Consider the following 19,960-nt stretch of genomic DNA (forward strand, 5'->3'; position numbering starts at 1 on the left):
AGTATGACTTTCTGTAGGTCCAGCTTATTACGGTGAGGCAGTCTCCCTCGGCCACACGGTAGCTGGGGAGCCAGGGGTCTAGCTCTCAGGTGGGAGTGGGCACATGGTGTGTGCTTCACATGGCCTCCCCATCTGAATGGAAATCGTTCCCAGAGCCCCCAACTTCCCGCATGACCCCACCTCCTCACAGCCTGCTTCTGTTTTATCCTTCAGGTATTTTGGTTAGTATATTGTTTCGTCACTTTTCATTTCACGGTTAGCACTTCAGTTGCTGATTTGTTTTGCTTTTTACTTTCCCACTCAGTCATATCTTCAACATTGGAGTTCACCAGATATCGAAAGCCAACTAGAAAATGGGGAAGCTCAGAGACATTGTTCATTTCTGTTTAGTACATCCTTCTACCAGAGTGAAGTGATGTATGAAAACATGTAGGCATGTGATTTCCTCATGGTGTTAAAGTGTGGTTTTTTGTTTTTTTTTTTCAAATCCCAAGCTGAATTTCATTTTTTTGAGATACAGGTCTATGGATATTCATTTCAGCTGTTCAAATGGGCTCATCTCATTCTTAAAAAGTATGGAATATTTTATTTTAGTCTGTTTTTTTTTAAGATTTTATTTTATTTTTGCGAGAGAGAGTGCAGGCGTGCTCGAGTGGTGGGGGGGCAGAAGGAGAAGCAGACCCCCCACTGAGCAGGGAGCCCAATGCAGGGCTTGATCCCAGGACCCCGGGATCATGACCTGAGCCGAAGGCATATGCCTAACCGACTGAGCCACCCAGGTGCCCAAAAAGTATGGAATATTTTAAAATCACAGTGAATGACAAGAGTATCACGTTTGTGCTCATCACTAGCATTGTCAGGGCTTGTCTCATGTCAGTATTGTAGTTTGTCAGTTTTGGAGGAGCAGAAAGTCTTGATTGGTGGAAGCATTCAGAAGTAGAAGTGATAGAAGCACCTGATGGATGCAAGGCCCTTGATGTGTTACTTTCTTTGTAGCTCTCCAGTGAAGAAGCCAAGTCTTCTAAAGACCCATCAGTTTGAGGGAGACCCTTTTGACTCGGGCTCCGAGGGCTCTGAGGGTCTCGGGCCATGTGTATCATCACTCAGCAGCCTGATAGGCACCGTGGCTGAGACTTCTGAGGAGAAGTACCGCCTGCTTGACCAGAGGGATAGGATCATGCGGCAAGGTATGGTGGGCGCACCTCAGCAGCAGTCCAGAGACCTGGCTAAGGTCATGATAAGGGAGCTGGGAGGAGGGTGCAACCCCTGCCCATAGGGCTCCACTGTCATCGAGTCTCTGAGTCCTCCAATGCCCTGCATATAATCTTTCCTGTGTGCTGGTTTCCCAAGGGGATGGTAGACATGGATTATAATGTAGATATGTCTTTTATTTTATTTTTGGAAGAAAATCCATAAACTTGACCTAAATTAAACATTTTTATTTTATTTTTGTTTTTTTTAAAGATTTTATTTATTTACATGACAGAGAGAGATACAGCGAGAGAGGGAACACAAGCAGGGGGAGTGGGAGAGGGAGAAGGAGGCTTCCCCGCAGAGCAGGGAGCCTGATGTGAGGCTCGATCCCAGGACCCTGGGATCACGACCTGAGCTGAAGGCAGATGCTTAATGACTGAGCCACCCAGGTGCTCCTAAATTAAACATTTTAAAGGGCCATTTTTAGACATTCAGAAAGCATATATTAAACAAAAATCCAAATGTTCAGTTTGACAGAAATCCCCACAAATAAAACTTAAATGTCGACCCAGGAGAAAAATCTGTAAGTCGTATCACTAAGGCCTGATTTTCCTGGTATAGAAAGTACTGTGGAAGTCATTGTGAAAAAGGCCAGCCCAATAGAGAAATGAGTAGGGGGTCAGGAGAGTTACAGAAAAGGAAGTATACCTGACCTTGACCAACACAAGGCTAGGGGTGCTGGCCCCCTTGCAGTCGAAAATCCACATACAACTTTTGATTTCTCAAAAACTTAACTGCTAATAGCCTACTGGTGACTTACTCATAACAGTCAGTTAACACATATTTTGTGTGTTATATGTATCATATACTGCATTCCTACAATAAACTAAGCTAGAGAAAAAGTGTTATTAAAATGATAAGGAAGAGAAAATACATTTACAGGACTGTAAAAAATCCGTGTATGAGTGGACCTGCACATTTCAAACCTGTGTTGTTCCAGAGTCAGCTGTGTCATGAATTGGTTTTGACCATATGGAAAGGTGCTCACCCCATCACACACAGCAGTGCTAGTTACCCCCACAGAGGTGGCCTCTCCCGTTACACCGTGATGCTGCATCCTTGAGCCGGCTGTGGACAGCTGCACCCTATGGTAGAGGGCAGGTTGGCAGTATCTTTCAGCCTTAGGAAAGCCTGTGCCTTTGACCCAGCATCCCACGTCCAGAAGTGTGTGTGTGTGTGTGCGCGCGCACACGTGTGTGTTCCACATACAAGGTTGTTTTTGGTGACAAAGATTGGGAATTGATTGTCCACATAGCAAGATTCTAAACAGTCTGAAAGAAGACTGGGGTTTCTTTATGGAAAAAAATGAAGATTTATTGTGAAGTAGAAAATCATAGTGTGGGAGTATGTAGTATGCTACCATTTGTGTATAAATAAGGGGGTAAGTGTGCGTGTCCATACGTACGTGAGTGTACCTGCCTGTGGGTACATAAAGTAGTCCTGGAGGTATGAAAAGATCTGTTCACGTTGTCTCAGAGAGGGGAGCAAGGTGGGGGGGGGGTCTATTTTGAAATTTTTATGCCTTTGGAATATAACCCATGTGAATATATTACCTATTCAAAAAATAAGTATTCTGTTAACTTTAAAAAAAAAATATGTGCAATGACCACACATAAAAGGAGAAAGTATTTGTGCTTTTTTTTTGCAAAGTTTTTTTTTTTTTTAAAGATTTATTTATTTGAGAGAGCGAGAGAGAAATGGAGAAGGGGGAACAGCAGAGGGAGAGAGAGAAGCAGACACCCCACTGAGCAGGGAGCCTGACTTGGGGCTTGATCCCGGGCTCTGGGATCATGACTTGAGCTGAAGGCAGACACTTAACTGACTGAGCCATTCAGGCACCCCTGCAAAGTTTTTTTTAAATGAAATTTAGCTGTGGGAGTTTCCTCTTTTTAGAAGCTGTGAATAAGTGGAATAATCACAGTGCTTCCTTAACATGGTAATAAAAGCTGCTGTCATACATTATGTCATTGAAATAGTGATTTTTATATTCCAAATAAATTAGTAGGTATTGACATTTTTCAAGATAAAAATAAGGTGTGTGTATTTTGAGCTTGAAGTTGTAATCCATCTCATTTAAAAGATACTTTTGTAACTGTTTAATTCTGTGGGAAGTAAGAGTAGTATATTCAGGACCCAGGTTCTCTTAGGTCTTCTCTTAGGTGATTCCTATTCTATCAACAACAGGATGAGATAGAAGCGATGAAGTACTGAGTTTTAGAGTGCTAGTATGTTTGGAATGTTTACAGTTAGCAAATTGATCTTTTTAACAAACATACTGCAGCATGACTGTTTATCGTTCAGGCCGCTATGGAGCCATGCACAGAGATGGGTGCCCCCCAGCTGCATCGTGCAGTGCAGACCTGTGGCTTTTGAGAGGGGACGAGGCCTCTGGGTGCCCTGGTACCTGACGTGATAGGCCATGCTTCCCTTTCTCTAGACCCAGCGCTTTACTTTGTCATTTGTGTGTGGCATTTGCCTTTAGTTTTATTTTTCCTTTTATTATCATAGTAACTGTGATATGTTACTTTTTACTTGTCATTTAGCTCGGGTGAAAAGAACCGACCTGGACAAAGCGAGGACTTTCGTTGGGACGTGCCCAGATATGTGTCCTGAAAAGGAGCGGTACATGCGGGAGACCCGGAGCCAGCTGAGCGTGTTTGAAGTGGTCCCAGGGACTGACCAGGTGGAGCCCCGTGTCCTCGTGGGGTTCCTCTCTAGGCCGCTGTCCGTAATTAATCTTCAGGGTGGAGGTGGTCTATAAAGGAGGGGGGGGCTTATTCTTTTATAATTTTGGGACATATTGATCCTTGATTTGGGCATTTCCCTTTTTAGAGGGTGGCAGGGATTTAGAGGGTGGCTATTATTAACATTCATATTAAATTGGACTGTGAGGTGTGTACTAAATAATCTCGTATAGGATGACTGGACCCCCAGGTGCTCTAGGGTATGGCTGTAGATATAGATTTGTTTCATAGATTAAAGTTTCTTTTCATTTCTGTTTTCTTTTCACAATTTTCTTCCTATCCTTTTCTGTGTTTGTGTTTTGCACGGTTGAGATGCTCTAGATGCAATTCTGAATGCTTTTCATTTAAAATAGTATCAAATTTTCTTTTCTGATAAACTCTGTCAGCATTTTTTAAATGACAGCCTATTATTTGATTAGGTAGCTCTGTCAAAACTTCCCATTTTGCAATCACTAGATATTTAAATTTCATTAATAATTCTGTTGGGCGTATTGTGTATAACAAGTCTGAGGTATGTAGATTATTTCCTTTTGATAGATCCTAAGAATTAAGTTACTGCATCAAAGGGTGTGACCTTTTTCAGGTTCCTGAACATGTGTGTGCCAATGCATATTCCCAATTGTTCCCTGGGAAATCTGCATCATTTTAGATCCTTTTTCCTCTTTGTTAATTTTGCTTACGGACTTCTCTCTTGGTTGGTGGGGGTTTTTTGTTGTTATTGTTTTTTTTAAAGATCTTATTTTTAACTAACGTCTATACCCAATGTGGGGCTTGAACTTATAACCCTTAGATCGACAGTCACATGCTCCATGGATTGAGCCAGCTGAGTGCCCCTTGGGTGGTGGTTTTAAGTTGCCCTTGCCCAGTGTGGGGTCCCCAGCTGGGCAGGAGTGTCACAGCAGAGGCTCCTGCCTTAGGAGACGGTCATGCTGGCTTACAGTGGAGGCCCAGGGCTCAGTCCTGTGGACGTCTGGTCTTCTGCCCTTGGCCACATGTCTTCAGCCTCCTTTTGCAGGTGGGACAGCTCCAGGCCTATGCCCTGCGAGGCTCCTGCTGCTGTCTCCATTTCCTTTGTAGTCTGTGTGGCCTTAACTTCGGTGTTTGAGTGTGGCTGAGGTCTGTTACAGTGCTTCAGAGTCCTTTACCTGTCACACCTCTGCCCTTGGAAGCGTGCAGGTATAGCTCTGCTTACATTCCTTCTTCTTTTTTTTAATTTTTAAGTTATCTCTGCACCCAGTGTGGGGCTGGAACTCACAACCCTGAGATCAAGAGTTTCACACTCCACTGACTGAGCCAGCCAGGCGCCCCCACTCATGTTACTTCTGCTTCTTTGTTCCTTGTTGTGTTTGCCAAAAACAAGTTTCTTGTTTGTTTTTGAATTTTGATCATTATCTTCAAACAAATTTTACATTTTAAAATTGTGTTCTGTAGTATTGATCTTGTATGAGTATGTGGGTGATTTTCCTCATTTTAAGGCATAGCTGTGGGGAGGCCGGCCCAGCACCTGACACCCGGCTCTTTGCCCCGACTGTGTGTCCCCAGGTGGACCATGCGGCAGCTGTGAAGGAGTACAGCCGCTCTTCCGCTGACCAGGAAGAGCCCCTCCCGCATGAGCTGCGGCCCTCAGCGGTGCTCAGCAGGACCATGGACTACTTGGTGACTCAGATCATGGACCAGAAGGAGGGCAGCCTGCGGGACTGGTATGACTTCGTGTGGAACCGCACACGGGGCATACGGAAGGTATCAGCCACTTCTGATCAGAAAATTAGAAAATGCATGTGAATCCCCAAGTTGAAGCAAGATTTCTTTTCATTTTACTCAGTTATATTTCATCCGTGTAAAAAAAAAAAAAAAAGCTATTATTTAAAATCATTACAAAGTCCTGTTAAAATGTGCTTCATGGGCTTTGTTTGAAATTGACATACGAGAAATTCAGGTAATCACGATTCTTCTAATAGTTTGTTCCCAGTGCGTGGAAATACATGCGTGTAATCTGTGTGTATACAAGACACGTATATATGTAAGGGGTGTGTGTGTAATACTCCCTCTTGCTTGTGGCCAGGACATCACACAGCAGCACTTGTGTGACCCTGTGACGGTGTCCCTGATTGAGAAGTGTACCCGGTTCCATATCCATTGTGCCCACTTCATGTGTGAGGAGCCCATGTCCTCCTTTGATGCCAAGATCAATAATGAGAACATGACCAAGTGCCTTCAAAGTCTGAAGGAGATGTACCAGGACCTGAGAAACAAGGGTGTGTTCTGTGCCAGTGAAGCCGAGTTCCAGGGCTACAATGTTCTGCTCAATCTCAACAAGGGGGACATCCTAAGGTAAATTTTCAAATTTGGAAGCTAGCCTAAGCTATATGAAAAGGCAGGTTTTTTTTTTTTTTTAAGACGTTATTTATTTGTATTTTTTAAGATTTTATTTATTTGTTAGAGAGAGAGTATGTATGCATGAGGGGCAGAGGGAGAGGGAGAAGCAGGGAGCCAGATGCGGGGCTCTCTTCTAGGGCCTTGAGATCACAACCTGAGCCAAAGGCAGCCGCTTAACCTACTGAGCCACCGAGGTGCCCCCCCCCTTTTTAAAAGATTTTATTTATTTAGAGAAAGCGTGCAAGTGGGGGGAGGGGCAGAGGGGAGAGAGAGAATCTCCAGCAGACTCCCCACTGAGTGGGGAGCCCAAATGGGGCTTGATCTCACGACCCTGAGATCACGACCTGAGCTGAAACCAAGAGTCAGAGGCTTGCTTAACCGACTGAGCCACCCAGGTGCCCCGACAGGCATCTCTCTTGAGTGATTCAGTCAACTGTTTATTTACAAAGCAAAACAAAGTTAAATTTTGTTTTTTAGATGTCATCATCATCAAAAACAGCTGGCAGTCATTTGGCATTAAAGTAATTCTTTGATAATCAATTCTTAAATTGATTTTTGCTTAAATTTGTTTATTTACCATCTAGAGAGCACCGTTGTTCCCAATCCAGCTCAACGGCGGCAACTTTGATGTTAGTAAACTGAGCAGAATGGCAGACGTCACCATTAAGTCCCTCTTTCTCAGTATGGTTAAAATTTAGTTTTTTTTTTTTTTAAATCACATCTATTTTCATGGACATTTTGTCTAATTAAAAATAAAATTGGGGGTTCCTGGGTGGCTCAGTCGATTAAGCATCTGACTCTCGATCTCAGCTTAGGTCTTGATCTCAGGGTTGTGAGTTCAAGCCCCCTGTTGGGCTCTGTGCTAGGCCTGGAGCCTACTTAAAAAAAAAGGCAAAAACAAAAAAAATTCTAACGATTTTGTCTCCTTTAATTAACAGAGAAGTACAACAGTTCCATCCTGCTGTTAGAAATTCCTCTGAAGTGAAATTTGCTGTTCAGGCCTTTGCTGCATTGAACAGTAATAATTTTGTGAGATTTTTCAAACTGGTCCAATTGGCGTCTTATCTGAATGCTTGTCTTTTACACTGTTACTTTAATCAGGTGAGTAATGTAGCTATACTTGAAGAATTGGAAGAAACCAGATTGTTACTTTTGGTATTTAAGTGCTTTTCTATTCCAGGAACATTTTAGTAGGTCCCAGGCTAACTCTCGTAAGCATTGCACCCCCACCCCCTGAGGGTGTTGCCGCATTACCTTGTGTCACAGGGGCTGGCTCCATGGACCGCTGGTGGAAAAAGCTGTATGATGGAAAATACTATTGTTAGGTTTAGATCAGAGAAATCTCTTTAGAATAATATGACTTGAGTTCAGCACTATCATTTTCCTTGGAAACAAACCAAAAATCAAAAATTGCACATGCAAAGTCCCTGACTTAAAAATTCTTAAGTGTTATTAATCTGAATTTTTGGAGTGAACCTGATGATGCTGAATCCATTTCAATAAATATCTTAAGGGCCTACTCCTTGTTGAGTACTGTGCTGTACCTTGGGGTTTCAAACCTGGGGAAGACCCATGTCTTACCTGGTGCTTTACATAGGGTATGAATGCCTGGTCTCAGAATTCCCCAAGTCAGGTCTTCAGCCCTAGCCGCCTGACAGTGTATGCACTGTGCTGCCCCCCAGCTGCAAGGGGTCCTCTAGGTGGGGAGGAGGCCGCGGGGGTGGGGGTGTGTGGGGGGGTGCTCTTAGGACCTGGTCAGCTGGTTCTGTGACTCCAGGTTGTTTTTTTTCTTTGATCACACATCAGGTCTTTTGGTAAACGGTGACTAAGCCCACGGTCATAGCCCAGGCAGAGGGTCTTCTTCAGGCGTGTTCATTGTGTCTTATAATTGCCAATAGCACTGAAATTCTGGAACAAATGAAAAGATTTTTAACAACGTGCCATTTGGGGAACTCAGGACATTCAATAAATAAAACCAATAGCTAATATTTTCAGAATGATTATGTGATGTTCTTAGAATGTTGGCTATTTGTGCCTGTTTTAATAACTTGAAACAAAAAAGACATCTAAGTGCTTTAGAGAAACGCAGTGTTTGACATGGTCCCGTAGGCTTCCTTGCTCAGCTCCACCTGCTGTGATGCTTCCTGTCCCTCCAGCCCCAGCCCACTACTGCCTCAGGGCCTTTGCACTTGGTGTTCTCACTGCTGTTCTTTCTCCTCACAGAGCCATATGGTGCTCACCTTCTTCAGGTGTTGGCTTGGCTGCCACCTTCTCAGCAGAGCCCACCCTGCCTGCCTGCCCTCCTCTGCCTTCCTCTGGTGCACTGTCACTGTTAAATGTACTGTGTATTTCACAGGTTCAGTTTGTTCGTTGTTGGTCTCTCCCTAACACATCAGTTCTGGGGGCAGGGATTTTGCTTTGTTCATTGTTGCGTGCTGCACGTTAACAATGCCAGAAGAGAAGTAAATACTTGATAAATACTGTTGGAATTGAAGAACACTGCAAGAGGAAGCAAGGGTCACCGAGAGTCCTAGACCCACATAACATTTATCTGTTTTTCCTGTCTTCTTTTTTTAGAGTACTTGTTATGAATTTCATGCCATTTATGCATTTTTTCATGGCACTTTATCATCTCTGTGATAATTTCTAGTGCCACAGAGCTTTTTGTCAAGTGGATAGTGCACAGTTGACCTTCCACATGCCCTGCTGATGGATGACTTGTCTTCTAGGGTTTCTTTGTGTGTGTGTGTGTGTGTGTGTGTGTTTTAGATTTTATTTATTTGTCAGAGAGAGAGAGCGTGCGTGCACACACAAACTGGGGAAGTGGCAGGCAGAGGGAGAAGCAGGCTCCCCGCTGAGCAAGGAGCCTGATGTGGGGACCCCGGGATCATGACCTGAGCCGAAGGCAGACGCTTAACCGACTGAGCCACCCAGGCGTCCCTAACCGTTCCTGTGTATGACTGTTTCACATGCATTTCTGGGCATCTTCTGCTGAGCAAATCCCCTGGTGATTGCTAAGCTTGGGCCTCCTAGTACCAGATTGCTTTCCAGAGGGACTGAGTAGCAGCAGGACCGTGTCCCCCACGGTGGCATTTTGTGGTCATGGAATGACTGGCTCCTTAACACTGCAGTGATTTAGCTTCTCTCTTCAGATCCGCAAAGATGCTCTCCGAGCGCTCAACATCGCGTACACTGTGAGCACGCAACGCTCCACTGTCTTTCCCCTGGATGGCGTGGTGCGCATGCTGCTGTTCAGAGACTGTGACGAGGCCACAGACTTCCTGAACTACTATGGTCTCACTGTCTCTGATGGGTAAGAACAGAGGGTGGCTGTGGGACCTCTCTCCCTTTTTTTTTTTTTTCCCTTTTAATTCTGATAAAGGGCTGGGAAGTGCAGCTACGTGCCAGGCCCCAGAGAGGGCCCATTCTGCATGCTGCCTCCCTGGGGTGCAGGTGAACACAGCAAGGCTCAGAATGGCTGGGGAGCATCCCCAGATCAGACACTGCTCGTTAGCGGATTGGCGTTCAGACCTATTTCTTTGCAATTCTAAAATCAGCGCTTTTCACAAGATACGAAGAAAGTAAAGGTAAAGGTTAGGGTCTTCCTTATTCTTTCTCTCAAAGATGACTTCTGCTGGCCAGTGACCACCACTGCCGACCTGTGGTGGCCCAGACTGGCACTGGTGGGCCAGGCCAGGGGCTTCTGTGCTGCTTGGAGTCAGTGTTTTAAGAACCTGATGAAACTCACGGACCCTCTCCCCGTAAATGGCAGCATAACGTGCGCCATGTCTTGTTCCAAGTTGCTGTTTCTCTAGCCCTTCCCTCCTCTTCACTCCTCATTGCCAGCCCCTTCCTGTCTGCTTCCTGCAGGCCTGTCCTCACAGAAACATGCGGCTTTGGAATGAGATAGGAGCGTACGGGTGTGTGCTGTTCCACGTAGGGCTGTGTACAAGTAGGCCAGGAGGCTCCCATGTCACAGGGCAACGTCCAGGCTGGCAGCTGTGGGTACTGTGGGCTGGGACACCAGATCAGCCTTTACTGCCTCCCTCTTCATTTACATGTGGTTGTGGGGTGATCTAGTGACGGGGACAGGGCTTCCAGCATTGCTGCTGGGCACTGAGAAGGTGATGGTTGACTTCTCACCTGTGTAACGCTTCTCTGGGTTCTCTGTGGTCTGGGTATAGCTGTGTCGAGCTGAACCGGTCCTCGTTCCTGGAACCAGAGGGCTTATCCAAGGCCAGGAAGTCGGTGTTTATTACCAGGAAGCTGACTGTGTCGGTTGGGGAGATTGTGAATGGAGGGCCATTGCCCCCCATCCCTCGTCATACTCCCGTGTGCAGCTTCAACTCCCAGAACAAGTACATTGGGGAGAGCCTGGCTGCAGAGCTGCCTGTGGGCACCCAGAGACCCAGCTCGGACACAGTAGGTGAGAAGCTGCAGTTGCATGAGGGAAGTAGCATTGCTCCTCCAGGAAGCCTCTCTGGAGGTAGGAGCATCTGTTTTATTTTGTGGATGGGGGTGGGGCAGGTGGGTATTGGCTCAGTGCTCAGATATTTCTCCCCTCTCAAGAATGGCCTGAATGGCTCTTTGACGTCACGGTGCTTGGTTCCCACTGGTGAAGCACACACTGTCCCCTGTGACATTGCTCGGGAGGGTAGCCAGCCCTTAGGGTCACTGTGGGTGCCCGGGGCTTGTCTTAAGTGCCTGCACTTGCCTGTTCCCTTCCAGGTGGGGGGAAAGGAGAGGCATGTGAGGCAGAGGCAGATGGACCGCCGCCCGCTCTCCTCCAGCAGCCTCTTCCCACCCCTGCACCCACACCAGCTTCTCTGCCTCACCTCCCAGCACCGACCCCGAGCACAGCGCCTAGCCTCTTCCAGCCCCCTGTGCAGCCCGAATTGCTTCCTCCAAGGCCTGTACCTTTGTACTCTGATGCGGTAAGGAATCTTCCAGGTTAGGCTCGGAGGAGCCCGGGGTACAAGTGTCACCAGAGTGTCTGACGTCCAGTCTGACTGTTGTCTGTAGATCGAACCCACAGAGATGGTTGCGTGTGTGGCTCTAAAATGTTCTGAGTGCCAGCTGGGGCGGGTCTCAGGACCCTGGCCGTGGAGGCTTAAGCCTTTGTCTTTCTGACAAGGTGCCTGGGGCTCCGAGCTTAGGACTGCACCAGGCCACCTAGCTTGTTGCCTGTGTCTGCTTGAAAGGGCCACAGCTCAGACTTTGGAGAAGGCGTGGCAGAGTTTTTGTGGCCATAACGTGACGGCCGAAGGAAGTCCTGTCTTGCCCTGAGGGCTCTGCAGACACGTGGGTCTCTGTGGACCACCCTCTGCCCTATGGATTGGGCTGTGTTGCCTGGTCTCCCACGAGAGGTCCAGGGAGAGGCCCTGCCTGCAGCCCTTCAACTGCGGGTGGCAGAGCTGGGGCTGACCCCGCAGGCTCAGTGCAGAGCCCCCATCTTTGTCACGGTCGTCAGGACAGCACTTCATTGCTTCCTGTCCCAGTGCCATCTTGCACCCCTGACTTTCTGCTCTGAGTGATGTTCAACACTGCTCACCTGAGAGAGCCAGTAGACGTGTTGACTAGGGACATGTGGGGCCCCAGGCAGCACTGTGTGCCCTCCGATGGGGTTGAACAAGGCCTGTCTACCACATAGGTTGTGGGATTGGGCTCGCCAACCCTGTTGCTTGGGCCGGTGCTGGGGCGTTAAGGAGGCCTGAGAGGATCGTGAGAATGGCTAGAGAAGCTGACCGTGTTGGATGTGGTGTGGGGGGCGGCATGGAAGGGTGTTGAGCAGGCAGCAGGCTTGCCCTGTTCTTTCATGAAGGCTTCTCTCCGTTCATTAGCGGGAAACCTTTCCAGAAGCAGCATAGCTGATTCCCAGATTCCCTCAGACAAGTGTCCACTGATGAGGTTGTGAAGGGATGTTTTTGCCCTGGGGCGGGGGGATGCTCCGTGACACCATCTCCAAAGTTCTAACCCTCCGTGAAGGTTTTCAGTACCCTTAGGCTGTAGGGCTAGATTGTTTGGTTTTAAGCTCAGTTTGGATTGAGGCAGTATTTCTCACTGCTGGCGCTCTGACCCCGATCTGTCCTCTCCTTAGGACCTGGCTCAGGTAGTAGATGAGCTCATCCAGGAGGTTCTTCAGAGGGACTGTGAGGAGGTTGGTGCCGCTGGGGCGGCCTTCGCAAACACAGCTCTGGGGTAAGTGCAGTGCCCTACCTGCTGTGAAGCTGTTTGCTCCCTGGGGCCGTTCCCCATCCCTCCGTGTTTCTTCTTATAGAGCTGCTCTCAGTCTTGGACAGGAGGTTGCAGCTGCCCATTTGTACAGGCTTAACTGTTGGTCCTGTCCTCTAGGTGGGTATGATTGTGTCGTGTTCCTGACCTTCTCTTTGTCATTGGCATGAAGTTTCTGTTTGTGTGTGCTTTTTTTTCTTTAAAGATTTTATTTATTTATTTGAGAGAGCGAGAATGAGAGAGAGAGCACATGAGAGGGGGGAGGGTTAGAGGGCGAAGCAGACTCCCCGCTGTGCAGGGAGCCCGATGTGGGACTCGATCCCGGGACTCCAGGATCATGACCTGAGCCGAAGGCAGTCGCTCCAAAGGCAGTCGCTTAACCAACTGAGCCACCCAGGCGCCCTGTGTGTGCTTTTTGAGCAATGTTAGGTTTATTAAAGTTGTAAATTAAAAACATGTTTTTCCTTAAACTTTGAACATGCCTTTAAAATATGGTAAAGTATAAAAATTTGTTTATTCTCTATTAAAAATCAAAAACACTTTATGTGATCTTGGATTAAATTTTACTTTATAAATTTAACAGATTAAATCCCTTTAAACATTTTACATGATTTGCATTTTATACCATGATGAAATTTCTTTAGAGATTTCAAACTACAGTTATAAATTTCATATCTGATTCTAACATTTTAAATAACTAGTTTTAATAAATTTAATAATCAGAATCTTTCTAAGACTTAACTTTTTTAAAGTTAATTAAAGCTAATCGATTTAGTAAATCAGATTATTTTAAGGATTTCAAACATGTTTTAAAAATCCTATTACACATGAAATCACACACTGATTAAAAAGTATAATTTCACCTGTATAAATGTAGATGACTCTAAAGTCATCTTTTTATTAAAAAAAATCTTTTCAATAGGTTTGATTCATTTTCTTTTACTGGAGTCAGATACTTTCTGGTCGAACTAAAAATACAATTTCCATTGGCTTTATTTTATTGTGATAAAATGTGCATAACAAAATTAACCACCATATTTAAGCATACGACTCAGTGGCATTAAGTACATTAACAGTGTTGTGTATTCATCACCATTGTTTCTGGAACTTTTTCATCATCCCAAACAAACTATACCCGTTAAATAATAATGTCCCATTCTCCTCTTTCCTTAGCTCCTGGTAACTTCTATTCTACTTTCTGTCTTTATGAGTTTGCCTCTTTAGGTACCTCACATGAGCGATATCATAACAGTATTTGTCCTTTTTGTCTGGGTTTTTTTAGACACAAAAATGTCTTCAAGTTCATCTTGGTTATAGCCTATACTAGCATTTCATTCCTTTTTTATGGCTGAATAATACTCCATTAAAAGTATACAGTTGACCTTTGATCCACGTGGGGGGGTTAGGGGTGCTGACCCCCTGTGCAGTCGAAAATCCAAGTATAACTTTTGACTCCCTAAAATCTTAAGTAATTATAACCTATTGAAGCCTTGCTGATAGCAATTAATAGTCGATTAACACATATTGTTTATGTTATATGTATCATATACTGCATTCTTACAGTAAAGTAAGAGTGAAGGAAATGTTATTAAGAAAATCATAAGGAAGAGAAAATACACTTACGGTATTGTATGTGTGAGTGGACCTGTGCAGTTCAAACCCATGTTTTTCAGGGGAAACTGTATAAACGCATATACACATGTATATACACATTTTGTTTATTCATCTGTTGATGGACACTTGGAGTTCCACCTTTTGACTATTGTGAATAATGCTGTTGTGAACATTGGTGTACAAATAACTATTTGAGTCTCTACTCTCAGTTCTTATGGGCATATGCCTAGGAGTGGAATTACTAGATCATATGATCTTTTTTTTAATTTTTGAAAAACTGCCAAACTGTTTTCCACAGTGGCTGCACCATTTTATATTCCCACCAGCAGTGCACAAGGGTTCCATTTTCTCTACATTCTTGCCAATGTACAGTATCATCTTCAAAAAAAATTTTTTTTTAAAGGTTTTATTTATTTATTTGACAGAGAGCAAGTGCACAGGCAGGGGGAGCAGCAGGCAGAGGGAGAGGGAGAAGCAGGCTGCCTGCTGAGCAGGAAACTCAATGTGGGGCTTGATCCCGATCCCAGGACCCTGGGATCATGACCTGAGCCGAAGGCAGACGCTTCACCAACTGAGCCACCCAGGCGCCCTAAAATTTTCTTTATTGTAGTCATCATAAAGGGTGCAGAGTAGTATCTTGTAGTTTTGGTTTGCATTTCCCTAATGAGTAATGATGTTAAGCCTGTTTTCATGTGCTTATTTGCCTTTGTGTATGTCCTTTGCCCATTTTTGAATTGTTTTTTGTTGTTGAGTTTGTAGGAGTTCATTTATTTTCTGGATATTAATCCCTTTTCAGATACATGATTTCAAACATTTTTTCCTATTCTGTTTGGGAATGTCTTTTCTGTTTGGATTGTCTTTTTACTCTCTTGATAGTGTCCTGAGATGCACAGAAGTCTTAAATTTTATGTAGTCCATTTTATCTAATTGTTCTTTTGTTGCCTGTACTTTTGGTTTTATATTCAAGAAATTGCCAAATCCAATGTTATGAATAGTTTCCTGTGTTTTCTTCTGAGAAAATTATAGTTTTAACTGTTAAGTTTAGATCTTTGTTCCATGTTGGTTTCATTTTCATATATTGTCCAACACCATTCTTTTGTATATATTCTTTGTATTTTGAAATGACTGTCTTTTCCTCTTTGAATGGTGTTGGCACCCTTGTTGGAAATCAACTGGTCATATATGTGAGGGTTTCTTTCTGGATTCTCTATTCTACTCTGTTGGTCCATATGTCTGTTTTTATGCCAGTACCACATTGTTTTGATTGTCATAGCTTTGTAGTAAGTTGTAGTAAGTTTTGAAATCACAAGGCATGAGTCCTTCAACTTTGTTTCTCTTCTTCGAGAATGTTCCACTATTTGGTGTCCTTTGAAATTCCATATGAAATTTTAGGATGAGTTTTTCTTTTTCTTTCTTTTTTTTTTTTTTGAGAGAGAGAGCGAGTGAGCGGGGGTGGGGGGCAGAGAGAGAATCTTAAGCAGGCTCCATGCCCAGCGCAGAGGCTGACCTGGGGCTGGATCTCACGACTCTGAGATCATGACCTGAGCCGAAATCAAGAGTTGGATGCTTAACCGACTGAGCCAGCCAGGCGCGCCTGGGATGAGTTTTTCTATTTCTACAGAAATGCTTCTGGGATTTTGATAGTGATTGCATTGAGTATGTAGATTGCTTTGGGTAGTTTTGACATCTTAACGTTAAGTCTTCCAGTCTAGGGACGCCTGGCTGGCTCAGTTGGTAGAGCATGTGACTCTCTTGATCTTGGAGTTGTGAATTTGAGCCCCATGTTGGGCGTAGATTTCTTAAAAAAAAAGTCTTCTCATCTATCTACAGTGGGCTCTCTTTCCATTTGTTTAGATCATCCTTTATTTCTTTTAGCAATGTTTTCTGCTTTTCATTGTATAGGTCTTTCATCTCCTTGGTTAAATTTGTTACTAATTGCTTTACTCTTTTCAATGCTATTTTAAATCAAATTGTTTACTTTTCACTTTTAGAATGTTCATTGCTAGCATGTAGAAATACGATTGATTTTTTTTTTAAAGATTTTTATTCATTTGAGAGAGAGAGCATGGGGGGGAGGTGCAGAGGGAGAAACAGACTCCCCACTGAGCAGATAGCCTGAGCACGGGGGCTCCGTCCCAAGACCCCGAGATCACGACCTGAGCCAAAGGCAGATGCCCAACCAACTGAGCCACCCAGGAACCGCCGATTTTTTTGATCCTTACATTCCAATCTTGCTAAACTTGTTTATTCGTTCTAATAGGTTTTGAATGGATTTCTTAGATTTTTCTATATACAAGATTATGTCCTCAATGAATAGATAATAGTTTTTTTCTTCCTTTGTAGTTATGGGTGTTTTTTATTTTTCTATAACTTCCAATATAGTATTGAATAGAAGCAGCAAATAGGGCATCCTTGTCTTGTTCCTGGTCTTAGAGGAAAAGCTTTCAGTGTTTCACATCTGAATATGATGTTAGCTGTGGTTGTTTCATATACAGGCTGTATCATGCTGAGGAAATTCCTTTCTTTTTGTAGTTTTTTGAGTGCTTTTTATCGTGAAATGGGGCTGAATTTTGTCAGATGCTCTTTCTGCATCAATTAGGATGATCATGTGAGTTTTTTCCATTCAGTTTATTAATATGTTTGTATTACATTGTTTTTCATTTGTTGAACTACCCTTGCATTCTAGTAGTAAATCCCATTTGGTAATTTTTTATAATCCTTTAAATATATTGCTGAATTTTGTTTTGTTCGTATTTTGTTGAGGATTTTGATACCATTATCCTTAAGGGATATTGGTCTGTGGTTTTCTTATAGTGTCTTTGTCTGGTTTTGTTGTCAGTGTATCAGTTCAGGGCAATGCTGGCTTCACAGAAGTGTCAGAAAGTGTTTCTTCCTCTTCACATTTTTAGAAGAGTTTGAGAAGGATTGGTGTTAGTTCTTTCTTTTTTTTTTAAAGATTTTATTTATTTATTTGAGAGAGAGAGAATGAGAGAGCACAAGAGGGAAGAGGGTTGGAGGGAGAAGCAGACTCCCCGCTGAGCAGGGAGCCCGATGCAGGACTCGATCCCGGGACTCCAGGATCATGACCTGAGCCGAAGGCAGTCGCCCAACCGACTGAGCCACCCAGGCGCCCTGGTGTTAGTTCTTTCTTAAGTGTTTAATATAATTTGTCGGTGAAGCCATGCGTTTCTGGACTTTTCTTTGTTGGGAGAGGTTTATGAATACTGAGTCAATCTCATAGGTCTATTCACATTTTCTGTTTCTACATGAGTCAGTTTTGATAGATTGTGTGTTTTAGACATGATCTTAATTTTTATGCTAAAAGCCAAATCTATATTTTTCCTAGCCAATATTAGAAGTTTAGTTATGCGGCTTGCTTGGCTTTTATTTATTTATTTAGAATGACACTCACTTTTCTCTGCCTAGTGTTTCCAGTGCTGCTATGGAGGAGCTATTAACAGCTGCAACCACAGGCATTTTGAGGCACATTGCAGCTGAAGAAGTGTCTAAGGAAAGGGAGCGAAAGGAGGAGGAGAGGCGGCAGGCTGAAGAGGAGAGGTGAGTGTGTCTTGTTCTTACAGTGCACATGAGGTCAGAGTGTGTGGACACGGGACAGAACCTTCCCTGGCCTGGGATGCTCTTACTGTTGTCCACTGCACTGGCATCAGACCCATGGTTCACCCAGCGCCCTCATACACTGCAGTCTAGGTAATGGGTGGGGGTCTGAGGCCCACACCCACCTTGTGAGCAGCAGCCTTCCCCCATAGCTGGAGGGGGGAAGGGTGGTGGTCAGGGAAGCTGGAGTGTGTGTGGCTGTGTGGCTTGTCTGGTGGCATCAGAGGAGTGGGCTTCCGGCTTAGGCAGCACAACTCAAATCCCAACTTTCGAGGTCAGGAAGGGTGCTGACACTTATTTTTATTCTTAAACATTACTCTTGTGCTTTTTTTTTCCTTTTACCCTTAGGTTGAAACAAGAGAGAGAACTGGTGTTAACTCAGCTGAGCCAGGGCCTGGCTACAGAGCTCACAGAACTTGTCGTGACAGAATGTGTGAGGAAAACCTGCTCCCAAGAGTTGAAGTAAGTGAAGTGCTGGTATCTTGTAGTTCAAGGATGTGGGGTGGTGGGAAAGAAGGGGTTTATTGAGGCACTGTGGACAGGCTGGTGCAGTTCAGGCTGGCTGTGTTTCACTTTTTTTTTTTTTAAAGATTTTATTTATTTGACAGAGAGAGAGACAGCAAGAGAGGGAACACAAGCAGGGGGAGTGGGAGAGGGAGAAGCAGGCTTCCCGCCGAGCAGGGAGCCCGATGTGGGGCTCCTTCCCAGGACCCTGGGACCATGACCTGAGCTGAAGGCAGACGCGTAACGACTGAGCCCCCCAGGTGCCCCATAGCTGTGTTTCACTTTGACGAGGAACATTTCTTTTGGATAGCCAAACAGTAAAATGCCATTCTTGTTCTTGAGTGTGTGTTGCCTCCAGAGAGGGCCTCACTTACACTCTTGACCTCATTGTGGATCCTGCACTGGTTGTAGGGAAGTGTCTGTTAGCAAAATAATTCATGGGTAGTCTTCTACGCACCGAGGTATTTACAGTTAGTTTTTCTCAAGTAGAAGATCCTTTCTTTTGTTTCCTGTGTTAAAAGATTTTTTTGAGGTATCTCATTTAAGAATTTTATTAACTTCTTTTTTTAAATTGAAGTATAATTAACATGCAATGTTATATTAGCTTCAGATGTACAACATATTGATTCAAAAGTTCTATAAATTAATTCAGTGCTCACCATGATAAGTGCAGTCACCGCTTGTCACTATACAACATTATTACAGTGTTTATTACTCACTGTATTCCCTGTGCTGTACTTCTCATCTCTGTGGCTTACTTATGTTTTGACTGGAAGTTTGTAGGTCTTAGTCCTCTTCATTTCACTCTTTCACTCACTCCCCCCCACCTCTCCTCTGGCAACCACCAGCTCTCTGTATTTAAGAGTCTGTTTTTGTTTATTCCTTTGTTCTGTTTTTTAGATTCCACATATAAGTGAAATTATATGGTGTTTGTCTTTTTCTGTCTTATTTCGCTTAGCACATTATTCTCTATGTCCATCCATGTTGTTGCAAATGGCAAGATCTAACTCTTGTTTGATGGCTGAGTAGTATTCCATTACATGCACGCACACACACACACACACACACACACACACGCACGCACACACCCCATATCTTTATTTATGTATCTGTGGATACTTAAGTTGCTTCCATATCTTGGCTATTATAAATAATGCTGTTATAAACATAGGGGTGCATGTATCTTTTCAAATTAGTTTTCAGTATCTTTGGGTAAATACCCAGTAGTAGAATTACTGGATCGTATGGTATTTTAAGTTTTAATTTTTTGAGGAGCCTCCATACTGTTTTCCACAATGGTTGTATTTTTTTTTTTTTAAGATTTTATTTATTTATTTGAGAGAGAATGAGAGAGAGAGAGAGCATGAGAGGGGGGAGGGTCAGAGGGAGAAGCAGACTCCCCACCGAGCAGGGAGCCCGATGCGGGACTCGATCCCGGGACTCCAGGATCATGACCTGAGCCGAAGGCAGTCGCTTAACCAACTGAGCCACCCAGGCACCCTCCACAATGGTTCTATTAATTTACATTCTCACCAATAGTAGACAAGGGTTCCCTTTTCTCTGCATCCTGGCCAACATTATTATTTGTCTTTTTGATTCTAGTCATTCTGACTGAGGTGATA

At 44.2% G+C, this 19,960-nt stretch overlaps 1 protein-coding gene across 2 annotated transcripts in view; it reads left to right on the top strand.

Annotated features, from left to right (window-relative positions):
• The window catches only part of MCM3AP (minichromosome maintenance complex component 3 associated protein), a 51,433-nt gene that overhangs the window by 6,111 nt on the left and 25,362 nt on the right, over positions 1-19,960 (top strand). For both annotated transcript variants that reach the window (XM_028094748.2, XM_028094749.2), the window contains exons 6-16: positions 997-1,187; positions 3,798-3,937; positions 5,541-5,738; positions 6,061-6,329; positions 7,313-7,475; positions 9,527-9,687; positions 10,559-10,800; positions 11,103-11,308; positions 12,472-12,572; positions 17,646-17,777; positions 18,183-18,296. In XM_028094748.2, the coding sequence (XP_027950549.1) occupies positions 997-1,187; positions 3,798-3,937; positions 5,541-5,738; positions 6,061-6,329; positions 7,313-7,475; positions 9,527-9,687; positions 10,559-10,800; positions 11,103-11,308; positions 12,472-12,572; positions 17,646-17,777; positions 18,183-18,296 (1,917 nt within the window). The remainder of the gene's footprint in view (positions 1-996; positions 1,188-3,797; positions 3,938-5,540; positions 5,739-6,060; positions 6,330-7,312; positions 7,476-9,526; positions 9,688-10,558; positions 10,801-11,102; positions 11,309-12,471; positions 12,573-17,645; positions 17,778-18,182; positions 18,297-19,960) is intronic.

The sequence above is a fragment of the Eumetopias jubatus genome, unplaced genomic scaffold (assembly GCF_037043125.1).
Source record: "Eumetopias jubatus isolate StellerSeaLion01/CBP00866 unplaced genomic scaffold, mEumJub1_p1.0 scaffold_1, whole genome shotgun sequence".
Taxonomy (NCBI): Eukaryota; Metazoa; Chordata; class Mammalia; order Carnivora; family Otariidae; genus Eumetopias; species Eumetopias jubatus.